General features: G+C 49.6%; 2 protein-coding genes across 2 annotated transcripts; both read left to right on the top strand.

Annotated features, from left to right (window-relative positions):
- Positions 1 to 266: 266 nt before the first annotated feature.
- On the top strand, positions 267 to 10,484 carry CSNK2A1 (casein kinase 2 alpha 1; the record flags this gene model as incomplete). Its single annotated transcript, XM_082007306.1, has 12 exons — positions 267 to 367; positions 1,403 to 1,514; positions 2,409 to 2,510; positions 2,925 to 2,975; positions 3,782 to 3,841; positions 4,549 to 4,632; positions 5,049 to 5,159; positions 5,984 to 6,085; positions 6,913 to 7,013; positions 7,705 to 7,853; positions 9,171 to 9,257; positions 9,757 to 10,484. The coding sequence occupies 12 exons, from the start codon at positions 267 to 269 to the stop codon at positions 9,870 to 9,872; spliced, it is 1,176 nt and encodes a 391-aa protein (XP_081863432.1). The 3' UTR covers positions 9,873 to 10,484.
- A 1,714-nt stretch (positions 10,485 to 12,198) lies between these two features.
- On the top strand, positions 12,199 to 23,048 carry TBC1D20 (TBC1 domain family member 20; the record flags this gene model as incomplete). The annotated part of the gene is made up of 8 exons (XM_082007304.1): positions 12,199 to 12,665; positions 15,212 to 15,397; positions 16,615 to 16,695; positions 18,178 to 18,364; positions 19,165 to 19,266; positions 21,618 to 21,759; positions 22,463 to 22,647; positions 22,793 to 23,048. Exons 1-8 carry the CDS (start codon positions 12,623 to 12,625, stop codon positions 23,046 to 23,048), a joined length of 1,182 nt encoding a protein of 393 aa, XP_081863430.1. The 5' UTR covers positions 12,199 to 12,622.

Raw genomic sequence — 23,048 nt, 5'->3', positions numbered from 1 at the left:
CTCATCCTGTGTGAGAGGGAGCAGACAAGTTGTTTTCAAGCTTTGAGAAATTATCTCAGGCCTGTGGCTGGGCTCCAGCCTCTCCTTCCCAGCAGCTTTTAACGATTAACTTAAATATTTTTGTAGTATCTTGAGATTTGAACCTCTGGTTTACTTTCTGTCTGCAGGTGGAAGAATCTGAGGCCTTTATCCTCTGTCCAGCTTTGCAGTTCGAGTAGCCTCTGATTTCAGACATCTCATCACTTCCGCCTGCCAACCTGTCTGATATGTCGGGACCCGTGCCGAGCAGGGCCAGAGTTTATACGGATGTGAACACACACAGACCCCGGGAGTACTGGGACTATGAGTCGCATGTTGTTGAATGGGGGTAAGTCTCTGGGCTCCTTATGGATGTCCCTGGGCCGGGATCAATTCCTGTAGGATCCTACATAGTGGTGCATGGGGAGCTCAGGCACCTGTGCTGCGTTAGGTTTTTCCTGCTCCTTGGCAGATGTCTAGTGTGCATGGCATGTGTTAGGATCATAACTTTTCTTCAGAAAAGTGTTTCTTGTCAAAATTTTAAGTCTCCAACAGCACAGGAACATTTTTAGCAGCTTCTTTAAGAGTTTGGTTTGAAGACTTTTTGCAAGGTAGTCAGGAAACATCCCCTTCCAGAGGGAAGAAATCTTTTTCTGAAACAACCTAAACCTTTTCAGTCCTGGGTGAGCTGAAAAGAAGTGAAAAGTCATCTGAAGTGCCTTCTGATTTGGATGAGTGAAGAGACTCAGCAGACTTAAATAGGTACATGCTATTTTGTGACTTGTTGCTCAGCTCTCTGCGAGTGACTGGAAAAGACATGTCTGCTTCTTTTTGAAAGAAGGAGGTGTCTAAATTGAGCTCGTGACTAAACTGTCCAAGAATCAGAGAGCAGTGATGCCAGCTTCATAGCTCTGCATTCCTGCTTTTGTATAGCAGGGCCCAGACTAGGTTCTGCCCTCAGCTTTGCTGCAGCTCCAGACTTCTGAAATGTACACAATCTTCCGAGTGTTTTGTGCCTACTCTGTTTTTAAACAGGTCTTACTGGCTTTGTTGATTTTTAAGCACACTATACAAGGAAAAAATGTAGCTTCCAAATACAGAGAGACCAGTGGAAGGGATAGCTTGAGTTTGCTCATGCCGAAAATGCATAGTTGGGCTTATGTTACCTACTACAGAAGAAATAAGGTCTGGATTGAATCTAACTTGGGCAAGTAGAAGCTCCCTGTTTCTCTCCTACTTAATCATTGCGTTCAGGAGATGTAAGGCACTAGTTAATCCACCTTGTTTGGAAGGTGAGGCAGTGATTTAGTGTTAAGGAGTGGTTTGTAAATTGTGAGGGGAAATGACTGAGCTCTTTGCAACTCTTAACTTTTTATCTCCACAGAAATCAAGATGACTACCAGCTAGTTCGAAAATTAGGCCGAGGCAAATACAGTGAAGTATTTGAAGCCATCAACATTACAAATAATGAAAAAGTAGTTGTTAAAATTCTCAAGGTGAGATGGGGATTGGGCAAGAGGTAAAATCTGTCTTGAGGTGATGCACCAGAAGGTGCAGCATTTGGTCTAAAATGTTCAATGTTCTAAAACTGAAATCCTTAAAGCCTGGCTTTAGAGTGTCATTCAGTGAAATGGGTCATCATTTTGAGCCTCCTAATACAAGCCCTACACTTGGTTATTAAGTCAAATCTCTGCCTGTAAGGAATTAGCCTCTATCTTAAAGTTAAGTTCTGGCGTGCAGCACATTTTTACTTGGAGCTAGACAACACTTCAACAGCTGACTAGGAAATTCTCCCCTTCTCTGACTCCCAGTGCCCTGGCAGGCTGTCATGTGCATAGAGGCCTATGACCTAATGGGATCATTGTCCTTTAAAGACACTGATTAGATTTAGGGACTGCTAACCTTAACATTTTCATTTCTGCTCTGCGTGTTCCATTGCACATGTAATATCCTTCCAGATTGAGTAAGGGTCTCCTGGATACTGGTTATTCCACAGCCTTGATTGGCTAAATGTTCATTTAGTGGCCCTCAGCTCATGGACTTCTCATACGGTTACCACACACCAGTTAAGAAGTCTTGTACTATTGGATCATGTTCAGACAGCTTTAAAAAAAAAAGTATCATTTTCCTAAACCTCATTCACATGAAACTAATGTTTGTAGCTGTCAGGGTTGTATGGTTAGAAAGGAGACTGCACATATTTGAGCCCTTACTGGAATGATGCATAGTCAGGTTGCAACAAAGTCTAGCTGTTAGAACTTAACTTGCAAAGGCTACGATGTTTTTTGCTGAGTTGCAGTCACCTACCTTGGTTACCTGGATGTTAGGCTGTCTGTTAGCCTCGCTTTGCTGGAGCGCTTTGACTTACACTGTGGGTTTTTATTCTTCAGCCTGTTAAAAAGAAGAAAATCAAGCGTGAAATCAAGATCTTAGAGAACTTACGAGGCGGCCCCAATATAATCACTCTTGCAGATATAGTAAAAGATCCTGTGGTGAGTATGGAAGGAACTTAAAGGGTACACTGGGGTTATGGGTGAAGTTGCTCTGTTTGACTTCAGCTCTGATCTGGCTTTTTGTTTTCCCCTGCTCTTAAATCCTGCTTTTGAATTCCTTAATCAGATCAGCTCTTAATCTGATTAACTTCTTTTAGAGGGCCCTTCCCCCACAGGTCCCTTCAGGCCCTCACTCTGTAAGGATGAGGTACCAGTGAACTGAGACAAGTTAATTCATTCTACAAACAGTGCTGCCAGGGGCTGCAGGCTTTGACTCTGCTCTGAGGGGAATCGCAAGTGTCTGAGGCAGCGGGGCTTCTGGCGCTTTTAGGTGTAAAAATGGCTTAATTCATTATCGTAAATGAAGACATATTGTCTCAACTTAATGGCTGAACACTTTTCTTTCTGTTTTAGTCTCGGACACCAGCTTTGGTTTTTGAACATGTAAACAACACAGACTTTAAGGTACAGTGTGGGTTGTGAACTTCTCATGTTTTCCATTTGAAAGCCGCTCGTAACGTTTTTCTGGAGACATGCAGGGGGGCAGTCAGGTTTTTTAATAATTTCCTTCCAACATAGTAACTGTCTTTAAAGGTAAATATGCTTGGGGCAGAAGTTTGTAATTAGTCCTTTAGTACCATTTTGCCACAAAAAGTTACAAGATGAGAATCCAGATTCCAAGTAGTATTGTAACCTTTGGAGCAAATTAATCTGTTATCTTGTGGGCCATCAGTGCCTGTCCTTTTGAAACACTTTGCTTTTATGTTCAGCATATAACTATTTATTAGGACCACTTTAAATGTGGACAGCTGTTTCTGTGGCTTTCCATACTTCCGGGAAAAGGAATTTAAATGTTTCTTTGTCCCCTTCCCTACTGACCTGCCTCAGGAGAAGAATGGCTGTGCAATGCCATCTGGAATAGCTGATTAATGTTGCAGAGCACCCTCAGTCTTTTTGAGACCCAGTCTGCAGGCACAATGCATCGTGCTGGTGGTGGGCAAGTGCATCCTGAGGGAGTTTGTGACAGGAACCAGAATGTACTGTTTGAGCAGAGCTGGAAGTAAACTATGTGTGTGATTTATAAAGGGAGAGGAACAGACTGATCAGGGTTGAATGTGGGATGAGAGTAACTTGGGAAACTTTTACTGTTCCTTCAAATGGCTTTGGAGAGCCACAGCAGCAGAGAACAGGGCTGAGTTGTTCTGGATAGGCAAGGATGTGCTATTTTTCCTGGGTGTTGAACACTGATACGATGTGTTTGTGTCCCACAGCAATTATACCAGACATTAACAGATTATGATATTCGATTCTACATGTATGAGATTTTGAAGGTAAGTTGGTGTTCTGCTGTTTTATTGGTTTACTTCTAGGGTTTGCACTCTGCTAATCCGATAGAGATGGTTGTCATGTCTCTAATGGTGGGGAAGAGGAGAGAAAGCCTGTGGAAGAATTGAGTAGAAAAATGTATATCAAGTCAGTATCAATTGTTCAGCTTTGTTTCTGCAACAAATTCTAGTTGGGTGGTTGGTGTGGTTTTTTTTTTTTTTTTTTGGAGAATAGCAGAGCCTTTGGGTACACTGAGATAACTTACGATCCTAAATGAAAAGTGCATGTAGCCTCTGAAAACAGAAGATTGTAAGCTGTTACTGGCTGGTTTTGTACTCTAATGTAATGAGAGCCAAATGTATCCAAATTGTCCATTCTTCTGGAACAAATATTTTTCTCCTCCGGAGTCTGGAGAAAGGGAGACTTGTTTGACCAATAGTGCCTAGTAACTCTGGTCTTAGGGACCCTAAAATTCCATTTTTATGAGCAGGTACATGAGGTGAAGTCAAAACACTTCTGTTCCCGGGACCTCCCTTTGAGAAGGTGCACCAGAGATGTTTTCTGTGGTCCACGAGTCTAGTCCAGGATATAACACTGGACAGTAAAGTCTTGTTGTCTAGTTAGACTTGGTACATGTGGAAATACTTCTGAATATGATTGAACTTGGAAGCTTCTTGTGGCGCCAGCAACTTTCTTTGTATGTCACCTACAGGCTCTAGATTACTGCCATAGCATGGGAATCATGCACAGAGATGTCAAACCTCACAATGTCATGATTGACCATGAGCACAGAAAGGTAATAACGTGGGGCAGGCTGGAGGGCAGGGAGAGATCCTACTGTTCTCTTGGCAAACAAGAATCCCTTTGGCATATTCCTGTGTAGTGGTACTAGCAGACATCTTCAAGGGGGGGCTGCACTTCCATCATGGGGAGAAATGTAAAATGAAATTCTACACGCTGCTTTTCTTAAGTTTTTGTAGGTTACATGTAACCCATAAATAGAATTGATAAGGAGAGGTACTTTATTGAGACTGATTGGTGATATGAGTGTGGGGAGAATATCTAAACAGATACTCTGATCAACTTCAAATTAATTGAAAATAGAAGACTCCTAAATGAAGTGTCAGACTAAAGTCACCTGTAGTGTGGTTCAGCCAGTGGAGAGCTGGTGCATCCCTTGAACCCTTTTTCTTTGTTTTCTACCATTTCTAGCTTAGACTAATAGACTGGGGTTTGGCTGAATTCTATCACCCCGGCCAAGAGTACAATGTCAGAGTGGCTTCCAGATATTTCAAAGGACCTGAACTCCTTGTAGATTATCAGGTAAGAATTACCAGGACTTATCACTGGCTTTTATATGGAAAGTCTGTGCCATTTCAAGGTAGCAAACCAGAAATTCAGGTTATCTAGAGACCTCAAGCTAAAGACGGTCCATTTGAAAACGTATTGCAGAAAGCAGTGGCTATAAAGCCACTGAACTGAAGAAACTAATGAGTAGTCTCAGAATCTGAGGAAGAGACGTAGAACTATCATCGTGGATCTTGGAATATAAATGTTGTATACTTTTAGCAAGGTTGCTTTTGCAGTAAAGTACAGGAATGAACCAAAGCCCTTGTGGGAATAGCTAGGACTGCATGAACGTCCAAATTAAGCTGTAAGAACATTCCCATATCTGATGGAAGTTTGCATTATGGAAATGCTGTGGGCTGGAAGCAGCAGTGATACTGGTGACTTTCAGATCATGCTGGTTCTGAACGAAGGTACTTCTTCACCTGCCAGTGTACCTTGTGGGGTCCACTCCTTCTGTTGCTTGTGATGCTTCCCTTCTCAACATGTGTTTCTCAGTGGTTCATAACATTGGAAGTCAGCAGTGAAAATAGAAAAAGGCACTGGTCTTTAATATCTTTACGGACAAGGGTGGAAGTAGGATACCTGCTGTTCTGGAAATTACTCTATCCCAGTTTGAGTAACTGGAACACTGAGCTGAACAGTGATCTAGCGAGGAAGATGCATGAAGATATTTCAGTCTGTTCCCAGCATAATGTGGCCGCATTCGTATTACTGGAGGGAGGGGGGAGCCTCTTAGTATGGGGAGTCTGTTCTGCTTAATTCATTAGAAATTGAATTATCCTTCTGGTTTTGTACAGATGTATGATTACAGTCTGGATATGTGGAGCTTGGGTTGCATGTTGGCTAGTATGATATTCCGAAAGGAGCCATTTTTCCATGGCCATGACAACTATGATCAGGTGAGAGCTGGTCATGTACAATCTCTCTTAGCACAATGAAGGTTTCCTGCTTGCACTTCTATCGAGGGATCCAAAGAAGAATTTAAGCATCTCTCTAATGGCTTCTTTGCTGTGTTTGAAGACAGGTTCTATTTCTCAAGTGTGCTAGATTATCTAACCAATTAAATAGAAATAGATTTATAGTGCTTCATATTTCTGAGCTCCTCAGTAGGTAACTGGAAAAAGTTGTAACAATAGTTACGTTAAGGCTGGTGTGTTCTGGTACATAGGTTGATTGAGATTATGTTATGTAGAAGGCCCCTGCCACTATCCACTCTCCCTTCTGTATAGAAACTGTGAATTTGGTACAGTTTTATATAGATCCTGAAATCTTTGATGTGTTGCCTTTAGGCCAAAATTTTTATACTTAGACCTTTAATGGGTGCTCTGCACCTGAACTAATGTGCAGACATTCAGGAACAGTGACCTTCTGTTCTCAAACTTTCATTCTGGAGTCCTTCGGGGTGGTGCTTCACCCTTCACGTGCAAGTTAACAGAGTTTCTGCTTTTTTGACCAGTTATTCTTGCCTTCCCCGCCTGTTGGTTTTGAATAGGAGATAGTTTTAGTGATGTTTGGGCATGCAGCTCCCTCTGGCTGCCTGGGGTTACTAAGTACTGTGATTGTATGTGGCCGGGGAAGTTGGAGCCACCACGTGACCCTGTGGCTGGTGGCTCAGACCACTGAGACCAGGTCCAGGCTCCCAAGGGAATGTGCTGCTCTATCTTCACGCTGGCTCTGGCATTATTGTACCCTCGCAGTAGTGACTTACTTTTCTGTTCGTTCCCAGCTGGTGAGGATAGCCAAGGTGCTGGGAACAGAAGATCTGTATGACTACATTGACAAATACAACATTGAACTGGATCCACGTTTCAATGACATCTTGGGCAGGTGAGCCAGGATCTGGAGTAGCTCGTAAGTTCTTAATAGACCCAGACAGCTACTGCTTTGTCAGCAGACCTTGAAGTAAACAAAAACTTCGCTTCTCAGAGAAATCAGAGCCAAGATTCTTGAGAACTGTCACTTTGTGCTTTTGGTCCCTTTTGCCAGTGCTTCCCATGGTCGTTTAGCTGCAAATGGACTTGAGGGAAGGTTTTTAAATGTCATCTGTGCAATAAGTGAACTGCTGGAGCGTAAAGCATGAAGGGTAAATGCTCTCTTCAGTATTCTGGGTAAAAAAACAAAACCCTGTTTCTTAGAATTAAAGTGCAGAAAATTAGTTGCTGCTTAAGATGGCATTTACATATTTTTTCCCTCATGGAGTTATGTTGTGTGACGCATACCAAAACTACAAGGAATTAATGTTGAGGGCATGAGATGAGCAGAAGCTGGGATTTTAGGCCTGTAAATTCATTCTGAACATGACTCCTGATGCTGTCCGGGGCTGCGGTGGCTGTGCCGCCATGTGGAGACACAGTGTACTGCTGCTTCGTGCTCTGGTACGGCTCAGCCCTGTTGCCACCGCACCGGGCAGCGGCCCCTCTCAAGACGGCCATCTGTCACAGTCCTTGCTCTTTAAAAAAGTGAAGTTTGGCATTGATGTCCTCTGCCTAAACCAATTTGGGTATCTTTTTTCCTACAGACACTCCCGTAAGCGATGGGAGCGCTTTGTTCATAGTGAGAACCAACATCTGGTGAGTCCAGAAGCTCTGGATTTCTTAGACAAGCTGTTGCGATATGATCACCAATCACGACTCACAGCGAGAGAAGCCATGGAACACCCGTACTTCTGTAAGTATCAGCTGCTGTCATCACCTGCTGCCCAAAGAGTTCTTCCTCTGCCTCTGGGAAATCTCCTTTCCAGTAGATTGTGCAGATAGGAGCTACGAACAGCAGCATAAACCTGGTCTTTGCAAATAATTGCACTGGAGCTGAGGCTGCTTGTCTCTGTAGTGGATCAGGTAGGCCACTGCTGCCTGCACCGGCGGAGGAAACAAAGTGTTACATGCCAGTGTCAGGCCAGTGAATCAGCAGCACTGTGTTAAAGAAGCTTTGGTGCTAAACCCGTGCTAATTTCAGCAGGTGTCTGGGTACACAGGTTCCTGCGTTTTGATAAAACCAGGTAACTCTGGTTTGTTGAGAAACAGGCCCTTTTAACTCCTTTTGTTGCTAAATGTATACCTTAGCAAATGGTATATTCAGGTCTTGGTTTTGCAAGCAAAAATACAACTTTCACTAGTAAATGTTTTTAAATGCTTGCTGTTTTTCACAAATTGTTGATATTTAGGTTTTTGAAACAGCTGTAACAATGCAAAATGAGTATTTGCTCAGTTATTTTTTTCTTGCTGATGAATGAGCTTGTATAATTAACAGACAGTGTAGATCTGTGTTATGCCTGTGGCAGATGTTCAAGTGAAATGTTTTGCAAGTATGAGCATTAGTAAAGCTGAAAGCTTGGAATGTGAGAGTTGGACAAACAGCTAAATTAACTTGTGTCCAGGTAGAGATACAGGTTGTACTGAACTCAGCGTCAAGAAGGGCAAGATATAAAACTCTCTCGTCTGATGCAGGAGGCTTGGGAGGCAGGAGGGGGATGTCTCTGTTCAGATGATAGTGTTATTCACCTGCAGCTGGAAATAAAGAGTTAGCGAGTAAATTTGGGACATCTTACAGAAGACAACAAGCTCCAGTGATGCTCATTACAACACACAGGCTGCTGTGGGATGTGTAAAGAGACATGATGTATGATTTTAATTAGTGATAATCTTTCTGCTTGCTACACTCATTTTCTGGGTTTGGCTTTATGCAATTGCTTAGCATAGAAAGGAGATCCACTACACCCCCATTTCTTTCAGCTTTCACTGTCAAGCAGTCCTGCTGAACTCCGAAGCGCGTCATTTAGGTGACTTTTCACTGGTCACGTTACCGTGGTACCTTCTTGGGCGCTTCCCACTGGAGTTGGTGGAAACTTCTGTGTTCCGGCAGATGATGATTGATATTATTTGACGCAGCTTGCCAGAACTGGCTGAGCACAGAGGTCGCAGGCAGTCAGCGTGCTTCAGCTGCTGCCTGGCAACACAGCATCTAAGGATAGTGTGCTCTTCCTAGATCCCATCGTGAAAGACCAAGCTCGGATGGGCTCATCCAACATGCCGGGTGGCAGCACTCCTGTCAGCAGTGCGAGTATGATGTCAGGTCAGTTCTGCTGTTGACTCTTCTTGGTGCGTGGCATTTTAAAGCATTTATACGTGCTGTGTGGATGTGAGGATCCAGGAGGGTGAGTTCTGCAGGTGGGGCATTAGGTCATCTCCTTGGACCGGTGACAAGGGCAAGGAGGGCTATGACAAAGTGGGTGGGAGAGTGTGGCAAATAAGGCCTCGCTGCAGCCTGCTTTTCTGGTCTCGTTTTAAGTGCTTTGCAGCTGGATTTTTTCGCAGTAGTTTGAAGGACAGTGATCCTACCATACATCTGCCTGTCTGTGACACTTGTATGGGTACAAATCTGAGCTCTTTTCAGAGACTGTGGAGAACAGTAACAGATCTTTAATCTCAGCTTATTGTGGCAGCTCTGAGAATGTAAAAAAGCAGCAGCAAACTGACCTGCAAAGATACCACTTCATTTTAAGAAGCTGAGGCGTCCTGGATAGCAATGCACTGGTTTCACTCTAATTCCTGCTTACCTGTCTCTGTTCCAGGGATTTCTTCAGTGCCAACACCTTCACCCCTTGGACCTCTAGCAGGCTCGCCCGTCATTTCTGCCACCACCACTCTGGGGATGCCCGTTCCAGCTGCTGCAGGCGCTCAGCAGTAGTGATGGGCTCTGTCTCCTGCTGCCTGAGCTGAGTCAGGTGGGGAAGAGGTTTCCCCCTCCACCTCTCCTCAGGACGCAGCTCGTGCCTGGCAGGGGAAGGGAGGGGATGAACGCTTTGGAGGCACCGTGTCTGAACTGTTGCTTGTGGATTTATAGTAGTTCAGTCATTATATACAAAATTATTATAGGCTGATTTTTCTTTTTTTACTTGAACTTTTCGTAACTCAGGGGATTCCCTGAAAATACCTACAGATGGAATATTTCTCGGACAGTTTTTTTTTTTTTTCTTCCCCCCCCTTCCCTCCCCCCCAAAGTACTCTTCATTTAAGAACAAAGGTGAATCAACAGCATTTCCAAGCTCTTGCATCCTGCTGGGAACCTCTTCTCTTCATGTTCCCACCATTACTCCTCCACGAGCCTACACCTTGGGGGATTGTGCTGTTCTCCAGAGACTACCAAACAAAGTCTTCAAGAGGCAGGGGAGGGGGGTTCGTAAAGTACCACTCACTTTAACCCCATGTCCTGCATATGGCTCAGCCGGGGTACACTGAGGAGACAGTTCCAGTATGGAGAGGTGGTATAAGCTTAACAGAAGTAAGTGCAGATAATGTCTGAAACCCTAATTGGATTGAATCATGTCTCCTTAGGAGCCAACCAGAATGCCAAGTCACCCCCTTGCATGTAATTTTAGTCTTAAAAGATGAAGTTACTGATCCACTTGGAGTCCATGCCACCTCCTGAGAAAGGTGCTCCTGTAGACTAAGCTGTACTCTAATCAGTCCCTTTCTCATGGATGGTTCTTCCTGCCATACCTTGGCCTGGACCTCTGGAATTAGTTTGTTATTGGGTATGTTGTTTTTAAATTGTTTATATAGGTTTCAAGCTACTTAAAGCTGGAAAAATCAGACTGCGCCAAGTCCGATATCGCATCTTCACCCACCATCCCCTCCCTCACGTGCCATGTGGTGAGAATACCAGTTACCTCACAGTCTTGTAAATATGCACTGAGAGGAAGGAGTGAGCAGACGTTAACTTAAACTGAAATGGTAGATCAGTAATTGTGGACAAATATTATCATTGACAACGGAAAAGCACCCTTGTTACAGCCCTGCTACCCCTTGCTGTGTATATATACTTTGTCCTTCATATGTGAAAGATCCAGTGTTGGAATTCTTTGGTGTAAATAAACATTTGGTTTTATTTATCGAGGTTAGATTGAAGTTCCCTGTGTAGAGGCCTCCCTAGGGTGGTGGTATGCTGTGTCACAGGAGTGGCCCGCAGCCCTGTGCATAGCAGGGAGGCCATGTCGCCTTGTGTGGCGAGCAGTGCCGAGAAGCCTTACACAAACGCCACAAGCCAAAGTATCTCCTGGGGGAAGGATCTTTTGCCATAAACCAAAAGCCCCTCCTCTTCTGTCTCAGCCCTGATGGATGGGGAGTTGAGATGCTGAACCAATTCTTAGTTTTTATGTGTGCTGCCATTCACTGGATTTCAATGACTTCAGTTACGTAACGCTGGAGTGTCTGTAAGCACAATGACACCCGTCCCTCTCAGTGACCTCCCGTCCTAAAGCCTCTGCAGCAGTCGCTTGTCCTGGGCATTGAGTGTTCTTCCTGTTGATCAGTGAGTGCTGAAGCCTTGGCCTTTGGCTCCTGCTTGGCCTCTTAGCACCCATCCCCCCTTTGTTCTGCTTTGGGGGGGGTGACCGTGTACTTCCATGTTAGCTTCAGTTAATTTTGCAAGGTAGGATGGAGCGTGTGGGCTGGGTTAAACGCACTGAAGAGAAATGGGGCAGGAGAGCGTGAATCATGGCCCCTTTCTGTCAGGCCCAGGCAGGGAAGATGAGTTTTGTCATGTGCACAAGGTAGCTTTCTCCTCCGTGACTTCACCCTGTGGAAGTGGATTGTACTTCATCTTTTATATCCTAAAGTGATGAGCAAGTTGGACCCTGTTGACTTTGATGTGCTGTAATGTAAAAGCTCCCACTGTGACAAAAATAACAGCTTGTGGTCACTTACACTAGGTTGTGAGCTACATGGGGCCCTTTAACCCAGTTCTTTTCTGCCGTTTCAAGTGAGGGAGGTTTGCAAACCGCAGTGCTTACTGCTCCCGCCAAGCTGAAAGACGTGGATAAGCTGTACGGAAGAGGGGACCGCAAATGGCTGATGCTCTCGGTGCCCGGCGGCCCTTGCACAAGGAAGCACGAAAGCCTGCGCGCAGAGGGACGTGTCTGGATCAGACGAGCCCTCGCACGAAGCGCGGGTGCTCGTTCTCCGCTGGGGGAAGGCAGAGGGGGTTTAAGGGTAATATTTAACGAGGTGGTAGCAGCCGCTGGGTGCTGCACTGTGGTGGACGTGTTACCCATGCCCGACTGCGCTGGGAAGAAGCTGTGCCGTGCAGAGCTCGGGTTTGTGGTTTGGTTTAAAAAAAAAAAAAAAAAAACACAACCAAACTTAAAACAAACGTCGCAGCGCTGGGGCCCGCGGGGCAAGCGCGTGCTTGCCTTCGCCCTGTGTTCTGCGCATGCGCAAGGGCGCAGCGGCGCCCCCCACGCGCCTCGCGTGATCCGCCTCCAGAAGCTGCGCCTGCGCATTGGGGTGCCGTGACGTACCGCGCGCGCGCCGGTGGCGGAGGGGCGGGGGAAGCGGGCGGGGGCGGGGCGGAACGGGACCGGACGGCGCGGGGAGCGCGGAGCCCCAGCCCGGCCCGGCCCGGTCTCCGGCCCGGCATGCGCCGCAGCGCCTGGGAACATGGCCCGGCGGAGCCCGCCGCGCAACGGTGTCGGCGGCCACGGTACGGGCTGGGCAGGGCCTGGCCGGGCGGGGGGCGCGGGTTCCTTTGAAGCCGCTGAGGGCTGGAGCGCCCCCTGCAGGCGCGGCGGCGCCCCCTAGCGGCGGGGCGGGGCTCGGCGCTGCGCTCGGAGCCGCCCCGGTGGGAGGCGGGCGGGGGCAGGCCCGGGGGTCCCGGGGCCCCAACCCCTCGCTCGAGCGCACCCCCCCACCGCTCCGGCACCGTCCGTCGGCGGGGGAGCGGGCTTCCTGGCCAGGCCGCGGGCTCCGGCGGGTGGGGGGCAGCCGGGGCCGCTGTTCGGCCGCTGCCTGACTCGAGGCCGGGCGTTTGCGCTCTCCGGGGTTCGCTTCTCCGGGCCGCCCATCACAGCAGTAACCGGGGAGGTTCTGCAGCAGCGCCGGGGCTGGCCCGGCCTTGCGAAGCGCCGGTAAGTAAGTGCCGGTGCCCGGTGCCTGCGCGTTGTTCCAGCCGTTGGGAACGCAGGGCTGCCTCCCTCTCGGGAACCGCTCCGCCGCGGGCGGCCATCCTTCCTCGATCGGCTGCGTTCTCCGCATGCCGGCGGCTGGTCAGGGAGAGCTGTTCCCGGCGCTGTTTTAGCCAGGGAGGTAAATAAAAAACCCCTCAGCCGGGCGGGCCTTTCGCCGTGGTGCGGTTTGGGTTTCGGTGCCATAAGCCCCCGCGCTCTGGGCTTGTGTTTCTGTCTCTCCTTCAAAGTGTGGCTGACGCTGCGAGTTAAGGTTTTGTAGGTACGCAGAAAAGGTTTTGAAACGCAATTTTTTTGTTAATACTTGCAGCTATTGTCTGCTGTACGTTTGAATAGCGTTAATATTGGGGTATTTGCCAATAAAACTTAGGAGAGCCCACAATATGTGCTCCTTCCTTTGTGCTACTTCTTAAGTTCTTTGTGTGTGAACAGGAGTTTCTTCTTCCATAGGCTTTATCTCCTCCTTCCCGAGGCTTCAGTATGTGACAGCCCAGTGTCTGCCCGTCGCAGCACGTAGGGAGCAGCCGGCTGAGTGGAGCCAGTGTCTGTTTGTGTCCAAATACCTTTGCTTGCACAAGGGGCAGGAAAGGAAATAAAAGTAAATTCTAGTCACTGGGTGAACGTTAGAAGCTTTAATGTTACCAGGAACTTGGTGTTTGGAGGGGAGTTGGAGATCTGTTGTAGGCTGTTACAGTTTGTTTTCATCCAGTGTTCAAAAAGGGTACTTGGAGAAGGGACAGCATCCAGTGCTTGACCTACTTAGTGTCTGTGTGTCTGAGCAGCCTGCTGTCCCGCCGTCTCCCGTTCAGACGCCGCAGAAAGCTGTGCTTCCAGCCAGGCACTTGCACGCAGCTCCCTGGGAGCAGGGAGAGGGTTGAGGCAGTGCCGAGATGCCACGTGGGCAGAAGAACGCGTTCCTCAAGTGGCTGCTGGGAGGGTGGGGTGTGGAGAAACAGCTGTTTCTCCATTGGGATCCTTTTAATTCCTCCCACCCAAAATCCTATTCGGACACATCCCTTATCAAACGAATCCCATTTGGATCCCAAGAGTAGTGTTAGTTGGACCTGTCGGAAAAAGCCTTTAGGTAAGGCAGCATTTGCAGCCTCATCCTGTGCTGCAGCCCCACGGCTGCTCGGCAAAGCCTCCTTCGTGGAAACCCCTCCGGTGCAGGATATCGGTGGCCTGTGGCCACCTCTCTCCTTCCTCACGTGAGGCAGTGGTGACAAATACTGCGATGCAGTGTGAAATAATGTCCCTTCCCAGCTCCCCAGGAAACGCTCCCGTGTCCTGTAAGTGCATTTAACCCATCTGAAACCAGAGCACTGTGTGCCTTGTGTGCTATCCCTTCCCTGCCTGCCCCAGAGTTCACATGCTCCACAAAGCAGCAGTATTTGTTTCATACTGGCTAACCTGCGCGTATACTAACAGCTTGCAAGTTTGTGTTTGTTGGGAGAGAAGTCGATATGCTTGTGATTTGTTAACTCTGGTATAATTATGCCCTTTCCTGTGACTGTTGCTGTCAGCAGAAATGCTCAGACTTGTCCCTAGGACCACTGCATCCAGGAGCTACTGCCTATCTGGGAGTTGGTAGGAACATGAAGTCCTGGTCTTAGGAAACACTTGACACCCGAGCTGGCAGCTGTATCAGAAAACAGTTGCAGGATGGCTTTGCATGTCTGTCACGGTCCTGAATGGAGCCGTGATCTGTTGGGAAGTATGGCAGCTGAGGGCGAGGGATCCATTCGGGCAGCGGTGGTGGCTCCCGTGTCAGGAGGAGCGGCTGTCGCCTCCCAGGTTGGTGGGGAAGTGGAGGGGATGCCTGGCGAGCCGGAAGGTGCCCCCGGTGCTGAGCCTGTGGCAACGGGGACAGTCAGCTGGTGGGTCACCCACCAGGGTTGTCCCTAGCCTGTCCTGTCGGGGCGTGTGCCGGCTGTCCCGTGTTGTCTCCCTTGCTGTACATGTGGCATTGCTGTGAGTGGATTTTGTCGTCCCCTCCCGATCTGAGTTGCTTCCCACTGTGTGCTGGCATTCCCTGTCAGCTTGCCTCTTTGTGGTCTTCTTACAGACTTTGATTCTAAGAAGAAAAGAAAAGTGGCGGAAATTTATCAGGCTCTGAACAGCGACCCCATCGACGTGGCTACGCTCAGGCGGATGGCGATCAGCGAGGGGGGGCTCTTGACGGATGAGATTCGTTGCAAAGTGTGGCCGAAGCTGCTCAGTGTTAATACAGATGACCTGCCCCCTCTTCCAGGTACGGAACAGCCTGGACTCAGGTCCTGAGGAAGAACGGCTCGGTGATGTCTGTGCGTGCTAGAGGAAGGATCACAGAAGTTGAAGCATGTGCTTTCTGACCTGCCTTTTCCCTGTGTACACTGGTGCGTTGCCCACCAAGCTCATCTGCAAAGGGGACTTGTGCTGCAGCGGGGATGCTGTAGCTTCGCACGCTGTGTTGCATGTAAATGGCAGATTTGGAAATACACAACTTCCTAAAAACAACATTTCCATTGTGCTGTGAGGGTGGTGTTGTCTTTAGTGACAGACATCAGTTCACTTTGGTTGTGGTTGGTGTGGCCCTGAGCGGTTTGCTGGCATGTGTAAGTTCATCTGCAACAGAAAGTATCAAACTTAATTTTTATTGGAGAAGTGGCTGTGCTGAGCCCTGGCTTGGCCAAAATTCTTCTGAGGTGTCTCTTCTGGGCATAAATGAAACAGTTTGTACCATGAAACATGTGTGGTGCTTGGTCAGAGCAGAAACAGGGAAGATGACCCTCCTCACGAGGTACCTGCATGGTTTTTAAACTTTATTAATGCAGGAGCTGCAAGTCCTGTAGCTTTTACAGTCATTGTTCCCAGGACAGATTTTGTTGTTGTTCCTGAATCTGTGGCCATTCAAAAGTGTGCATCCCCCCACGTCCGTCAAGAGCTGGATTATATTAGGTGATCAGAGCTGCTGGAAGACAGCGTTTAATTTCACGTGATCACAACTATGGTTCGGTGTGCCAGCAAATTCCTTTCCCGTCTGTTTTAACTATCTTAGTTACCCGTGGGTGGAGTTTTCTTCTGAGTTATCTCTATTTAATAAACTATTCTTCATGGTCTCCACAGCATATCGCGCCTTGCTGCTGCTGAGTATACTTTGAAATTCCACAAAATTTTGGAGCAAAGATGTTTCCAGGAACTCTGGGAGTGGTGTCAGTTTAAGCGTTTTAACATATGTTGTTTAAAGAAATAATAGCCTCATTTCCTCACACTGAAGTGCCGTTAGCGTCAGACTGCACGGCAGTGAAAGTGAGGGGACGGGGCTGGTGTCTGACGTACGAGAAAGGGGACGTACGACGGGGTGGCGTGTCTGTGTGTGCAGCCTCATCCTCCTGCCTTCAGCAGGGTTTCTCCCAGCTCCCTCGCCCCACTCTCTTCCCGGTGCCTTTGCACTATACGGTGTGAATCACATTCTCTCCTTCTCAGCAGGAAAGGAGCTGCGAGAGGACAATAAAGATTACCAGCAAGTGTTACTGGATGTGCGGCGATCCCTGCGCCGTTTCCCACCAGGTGAGAGGGGATTCTCCTCTTCCCTCTCTACAGGGGGAAGGTCTGTGCCGTCGGGCTCCTCCTGGCTCAGGCCTTACTTGAGGGTTGCAGTAGGTCGGGCACTCCGTTGCTCCAAGTGCCCGACTTCTAGAAAGCCTCTTCCTTGTGAGCTCACAGCAGCTTCTTCATGCAGAGGAGCTGTTCTGCATTATCTGCTCCCTCCAGCTGCCTATGCTGCAGCTGGTTTTTGATGTGGCTCTTCCAGCGTTACACTTCCCCCTGCCCCATTGAGCCCCTTGGCCATCAGGCTGGTAACGTCCAACAGTTGCGGTGCAGGGTGGTCCGGATCCTGCACGCCCCTTGCCTGTTGTGAACGGGGTGAGATTAGGGCAGATGCTTGAGGAATGTACCGTTTGCTTCAGTTTATTTTAGACTGTGGTCTAGCTCAGGGGCGTGGCAGGCAGGTTTGCCAGTGGTTAGAACAAATTCTGGTATAAAACGATCTCAAAATTGGGTTCATGCACCAACTAGAAGAGAACTCTGAACCTTTAGAAGCAAAATGTTTTTGCAGTTGTTTAGTTCTGGTGGGCAGCTGGTGCCTTGTTGTGCTATTTTTAAAACATTTAATCCATCAGCTATCTAACTCTGCAGAGCAGTCGTTATTTCTGGCCAGAATCTGCTTCCCTCTTCTGCGGCTTTTATCTTGCGTAAACAGTTGATTCACTCTGATTCTTTTTCGGGTGCAGATACTGTGTGCAAGCCTGATTCCTGAAGGCTCTGCTAGTGCGGATTTTTTTGCCCTTGAATGGCAGCCTTCTGTCTATTTTTAGGCACATTAGTGAAGCAGGGGAAAAGGAGAACTTTGTCGTTGCAAGGTCTCCGCTGGGACTTTCTGCTTGGCCTTTGTGCATTTTATCTGTTACAAGGACTGCCAGAAACTGGCTGCAGCTGTGCGTGGCAGGAACAATGTTTTTCCTGTGACGTCCTGTCCCTAAACACATGTTGTTAGCAGGGGACCGATACCAAGTTGTGGCGATGGAGGCCTCGCAATCTGATGCAGCTGGCACAGTTTCTGTGAAAATGGGTCCTGTTTAATTTTTTTCTAGCACCTCACCTCTGGGAAACTAAAAATTATTCAGATGTCCTCAGTCATGCTGGATGTGCAGCGCAGTTCGCTCTTCACAGCACTGTACAAACATCAGTAAACCCTGCTCCCGTCCTCCACAGTGACTTCCTCTGCACTGCAGGTCTGAAGATTAAACAACCTAACAACAGGCTGGCTTCCCCTGGGCCATCAGAGTTTTGGGGGTCAGGATTAAGGCTCAGGATATTTTTTTTTCAGTTAGTTTTACCTCCCTCCCCTTTGCACCACATCCCTTGGGATCAGGTGGGTTGGTAAATACATAGGTCCTCTCCTTGCGTACCGCAGCCGCGCTCACTCCCGCGGCAGGCACTGGTAGGTGATGCAGCCCGTCCCAGCGCCGCCTGGTGCTGTCCCCACAGGGATGCCGGATGACCAGAGGGAAGGCTTGCAGGAGGAGCTCATCGATATTATCCTCCACGTCCTCAAGCGCAACCCCCAGCTGCACTACTACCAGGGCTACCATGACATTGTGGTCACCTTCCTCCTGGTGGTGGGGGACAGACTGGCCACGGCTCTGGTGGAAAAGCTCTCGACGCATCATCTCAGGTACTCACCGGGCTCGGCTGGAGGAGAGGAGCTGCCCGTGCCTGCCGGGAAGCCTGTGCGGATGGGGCTGGCCTGCCGTGGAGCAGGGGAGCCTGGGAGGCAGAGCACTGGGTTAAGGCCGGCTGCCTGTCGTGTCCGTACCCAGCGGGCTGCTGTGAGAGAGTAGCATGACCACACAACAGCACATGGCTTGGAGTTGTGCTCTGGGGAAGGGATAATTGAAGGCTGTCAGTTAATTTGTAACATCTCATGAAGCTGAAGAAGCCAACACGCGTCCATTATTCATAGTTCTCTGGCCATCTCGGCTGTCAGGGCCTCTCCGGCTCCTGGGGCTGGCTCAGCACAGTGCCTCCCGCTTAGCCTTATACAGCCCCGGGCACTCTGGTCTGTACCGCCAGTGTCCTGAGCCACAAGTCAAGTGACTCCTGTTTGTACACTGAAATGAGAACAAGCCTTCAGCTGGGGAGTGGTTTGAGGGATTCGCCCTCCTTTCCCAGTCAGGGATTTAGATTTTGGGTGCTGGAAAGGCTTTGTGGTTCATATGTGCACTGCAGCAAAATAAGAAGTGTCGGCTGACACCAGCGTGATTGTCTGGGTCCGGGTTTCCTGTGCAGATCAGCCCTGGGTGTCCCAGACAAGTAGCACGGAGGCTGTCCCGAACAGACAGAATTCCTTGGGGCTGGGGGCCACCCTGCCAGCAAAGCTTTTTATTGCAAGTACATTTATGGCATTCTGGCTGCCTCTCTGGAGAGCTCCCTGGTGTGGTTGTTTGACAGACCTTCTTTTAAATCTTTCCTCAGGGATTTTATGGACCCAACGATGGATAATACCAAGCACATTTTAAATTACCTGATGCCCATCATAGACCGGGTGAACCCTGAGGTGCACGACTTCATGCAGAGGTACGCAGATGTTCCCTGGGAGCTCTGTAGCTCTGCCCTGCCAGTCTCATGTTACTGTTCGTGGGGCCGTTTGCACCAGCATGTCCCCAACACCACAGTGGCTTCCTCAGAGCAAGTCAACAGCTGACCCACAGCTAACAGTGACAGTCCAAAGCCACATGGCACTCTGCTTCCGAACAGACATGAACCTATGCTGCCTATTTTGAGGGGGTTTAGGTGGTGCCATCTTCACCCCAGTGGTCTGCAGTCCGTATTGGAAAGGCTGGGGGGTTGCAGACAGTGTCGTACAAAGCTGCCACAAGCGCTTCATGTGCCCAGTTTTGTGGCTGGTGTCACCTTGCTGTAGTTTGCTAGTTCTGGGGATTATTCCCAGGTTGTGCAGTAGGGCCGCACAAGTGTAGTCCAGGCAGAGTAAAGCAGAAGCAGAAAGGAAGAGACACTTCCCCAGAAAAGGACTTTGGACTGAACCTTGATGACTGAAGGCTTGCCAGTGTGGCACCCATCTGCAAGAAGGGCCGGAAGGAAGATCCAGGGAACTACAGGCCTGTCAGCCTGGCCTCAGTACCAGGGAGAATTATGGAGCGGTTCATCTCGAGGGCGCTCACAGGCCATGTGCAGGGCAACCGAGGGATCAGACCCAGCCAGCACAGGTTCATGAAAGGCAGGTCCTGCTTGACCAACCTGATCTCCTTCTATGACCAGGTGACCCGCCTAGTGGGTGAGGGAAGGGCTGTGGGTGTTGTCTACCTGGACTCTAGTAAAGCCTTTGACACCGTCTCCCACAGAGTTCTCTTGGAGAAACTGGCGGCTCGTGGCTTAGACAGGTTTACTCTTAAAGTAAAGCTGGGTAAGAACTGGCTGGATGGCCGAGCCCAGAGAGTGGCAGTGAATGGCGTTAAATCCAGCTGGCAGCCGGTCACAAGCGGTGTTCCCCAGGGCTCGATTCTGGGGCTGATCTTGTTTAGTATCTTTATTGATGATGTGGACAAGGGGATCGAGTGCTCCCTCAGTCATTTTCCAGATGACACCAAGTTGGGTGGGAGTGTTGATCTGCTGGAGGGTAGGAGGGCTCTGCAGAGGGATCTGGACAGGCTGGATCGATGGGCAGAGGTCAACTGTATGAGGCTTAATAAGGCCAAGTGCAGGGTCCTGCAATTCAGCCACAACAACCCCATGCAACGCTACAGGCTTGGGGAGGAGTGGCTGGAGAGCTGCCTGGCGGAAAGGGACCTGGGGGTGCTGGTTGACAAGCCGACTGAACATGAGCCGGCAGTGTGCCCAGGTGGCCAAGAAGGCAAACAGCATCTTGGCCTGTATCAGCAATGGTGTGGCCAGCAGGAGTAGGGCAGGGATTGTGCCCCTGTACTCGGCACTGGTGAGGCTGCACCTTGAATACTGTGTTCAGTTTTGGGCCCCTCACTGCAAGAAGGACATTGAGGTGCTGGAGCGTGTCCAGAGAAGGGCAATGGAGCTGGTGAGGGGTCTGGAGCACAAGTCTTATGAGGAGCGGCTGAGGGAACTGGGGGTGTTTAGTCTGGAGAAGAGAAGGCTGAGGGGAGACCTCATCGCTCTCTACAACTACCTGAAAGGGGGTTGTGGTGAGGTGGGTGTTGGTCTCTTCTCCCAAGTAACCAGCGATAGGACAAGAGGAAATGGCCTCAAGCTGCACCAGGGGAGGTTTAGATTGGATATTAGGAAAAATTTCTTCAGCGAGAGAGTGGTCAAGCATTGGAACAGGCTGCCCGGGGAGGTGGTGGAGTCACCATCTCTGGAAGTGTTCAAGAAACGTGTAGACGTGGCACTTCAGGATATGGTTGAGTGGGCATGGTGGTGTTGGGTTGGTGGTTGGGTTGGTGGTGGAACTTGATCTTAAAGCTCTTTTCCAACCTTAATGATTCTGTGATTCCCAGTTTCCTTCCTGCTTCTGTTTTATTCTGTCTGGATGTCTTTGGGTACTAAGCTTGATTAGGAACTCCCGGAAGTTAGTAAGCCTTTAGGGTGGAAAGGAATCTGAAAAGCTGACTGTGCTGCAGGACTTCAGGTGTCCTCAGATCAGCGTGCCAGACAGTGACGTGGTACATCACACGTTCAGGTTCTCTTGAAAGCAGACTGTTGGACCTCAGCTGTGGACCCCACTGCCTGTGAGACGAGTAGTGGCAGTACTTTGCCTTGGGGATTTATCAGAGGTGCAGTTCATGGATCTGGACTGAGCTCTGAATCCTCTGCTGATAGCCAGGTCTGTCTCCCCTCCCAGGCAGGGAGGTGTGGCGCAGGGCTTGCCCAGGAGCGTTTCAGCGCTGTTTCCAAGCTGCTGGCAGCAGCTGAGCTAACAGTACCTTCTCTCTGTGCAGTGCGGAGGTGGGAACCATCTTTGCTCTCAGCTGGCTGATCACCTGGTTTGGGCACGTTTTGTCCGACTTCAGGCACGTCGTGCGATTATATGACTTCTTCCTGGCTTGCCATCCACTGATGCCCATTTATTTTGCTGCTGTGGTAGGTATCAGCTGGAGTGTAGGGGGATTAACTGAAGCATTGCAAGGTGGTGGTTGTTTGGGGCTGCAGAGGGAGGCTGGCAGACCCAGTGCTGCTGCTGTCCCCGGCTGCAACCCGCTCTGCAGGGGTCCCCCAAGGCCTTGGTGGTGATGGAGGGCAGATGGGATCCAGGAGAGCTCGGGGTGGCCTGGGGGCATCCAGATGTGCAGGCTGTCCAGTTCGGTGCCATGGAGGCAGCATGACCTGGTGATTTTCTTCGCTTTCATGTGCTGGCCCTACTGCTGGGCCCTTGCTCGGGTGCTGGGGAGCCCGTCTGGCTGTGGGCAGCCCTGTGCTGTGCATCCATTTGCCCTTGCTCCTATGGGGGATCCAAACAAACCTCTGTTTGAAGGCAAGGCGTGGAGTCAAGCCCTGCTGAAGTTCTACCCATGTCTCTGACCTACCGGTAGCAGACTCTGTTCAGAAGACAGACATAACTACCCAGAAGGGGGCTTTCCATCACCTCAGGGTCTCAGGAAAGGTTTGGCATTTCTCTTCCCAGATGGGGAATGCTTCACTGGAGTGTGTCCCCTTGAGGAAGGGCAGGTCTTTCAGCTGGAAGCGAAATGTTTTTCTCTTCCGGCTCTGAAGCAAGTGCCAGCGAGTGACAAGGAGTCATCCCCGCTTCCCCAGCTGTCCTCAGTGCTCTCGCTCCTCTCTGCAGATCGTGCTGTACCGGGAGCAGGAAGTTCTGGACTGTGAGTGCGACATGGCCTCTGTCCACCACCTCCTGTCCCAGATCCCACAGGACCTTCCTTATGAGACTTTGATCAGCAGAGCTGGGGACCTTTTTGTCCAGTTCCCACCATCGGAACTTGCCCGGGAGGCAGCTCAGCAGCAGGCTGAACGGTGAGTGCAGGGCAGCCCATCTGCCCACATGTTCTGGGCATCCCCTTGCCAGGTCTTGCTTCCTCCTGAATGTCTTCCTCCCTGGCAGGAAGCTGGTCCCGAAGGCGAGCTGGGGACACTCCTTGACCTGTTTCTTCTCTTGCAGAACTGCGGCTTCCACTTTTAAGGACTTTGAGTTGGCGTCAGTGCAGCAGAGACCAGACACTGTGTTGAGGCAGCGCTTCAGGGAGCGGCTCCGAGGGGAGGAGCGGACAAAATCCATCTTGACAAAGCCAAGGACCAACCGCTTTGTCAAGCTGGCGGTGATGGGGCTGACGGTCGCGCTGGGAGCAGCTGCCCTCGCCGTGGTGAAGAGCGCACTGGAGTGGGCACCCAAGTTTGAACTGCAGATTTTCCCCTGA

Source organism: Phaethon aethereus, assembly GCF_964289735.1.
Source record: "Phaethon aethereus genome assembly, chromosome: 16".
NCBI classification, from domain to species: Eukaryota; Metazoa; Chordata; class Aves; order Phaethontiformes; family Phaethontidae; genus Phaethon; species Phaethon aethereus.
Note: the sequence above shows the minus strand (reverse complement) of the source record. Positions and strands in the feature narration are given on the sequence as shown.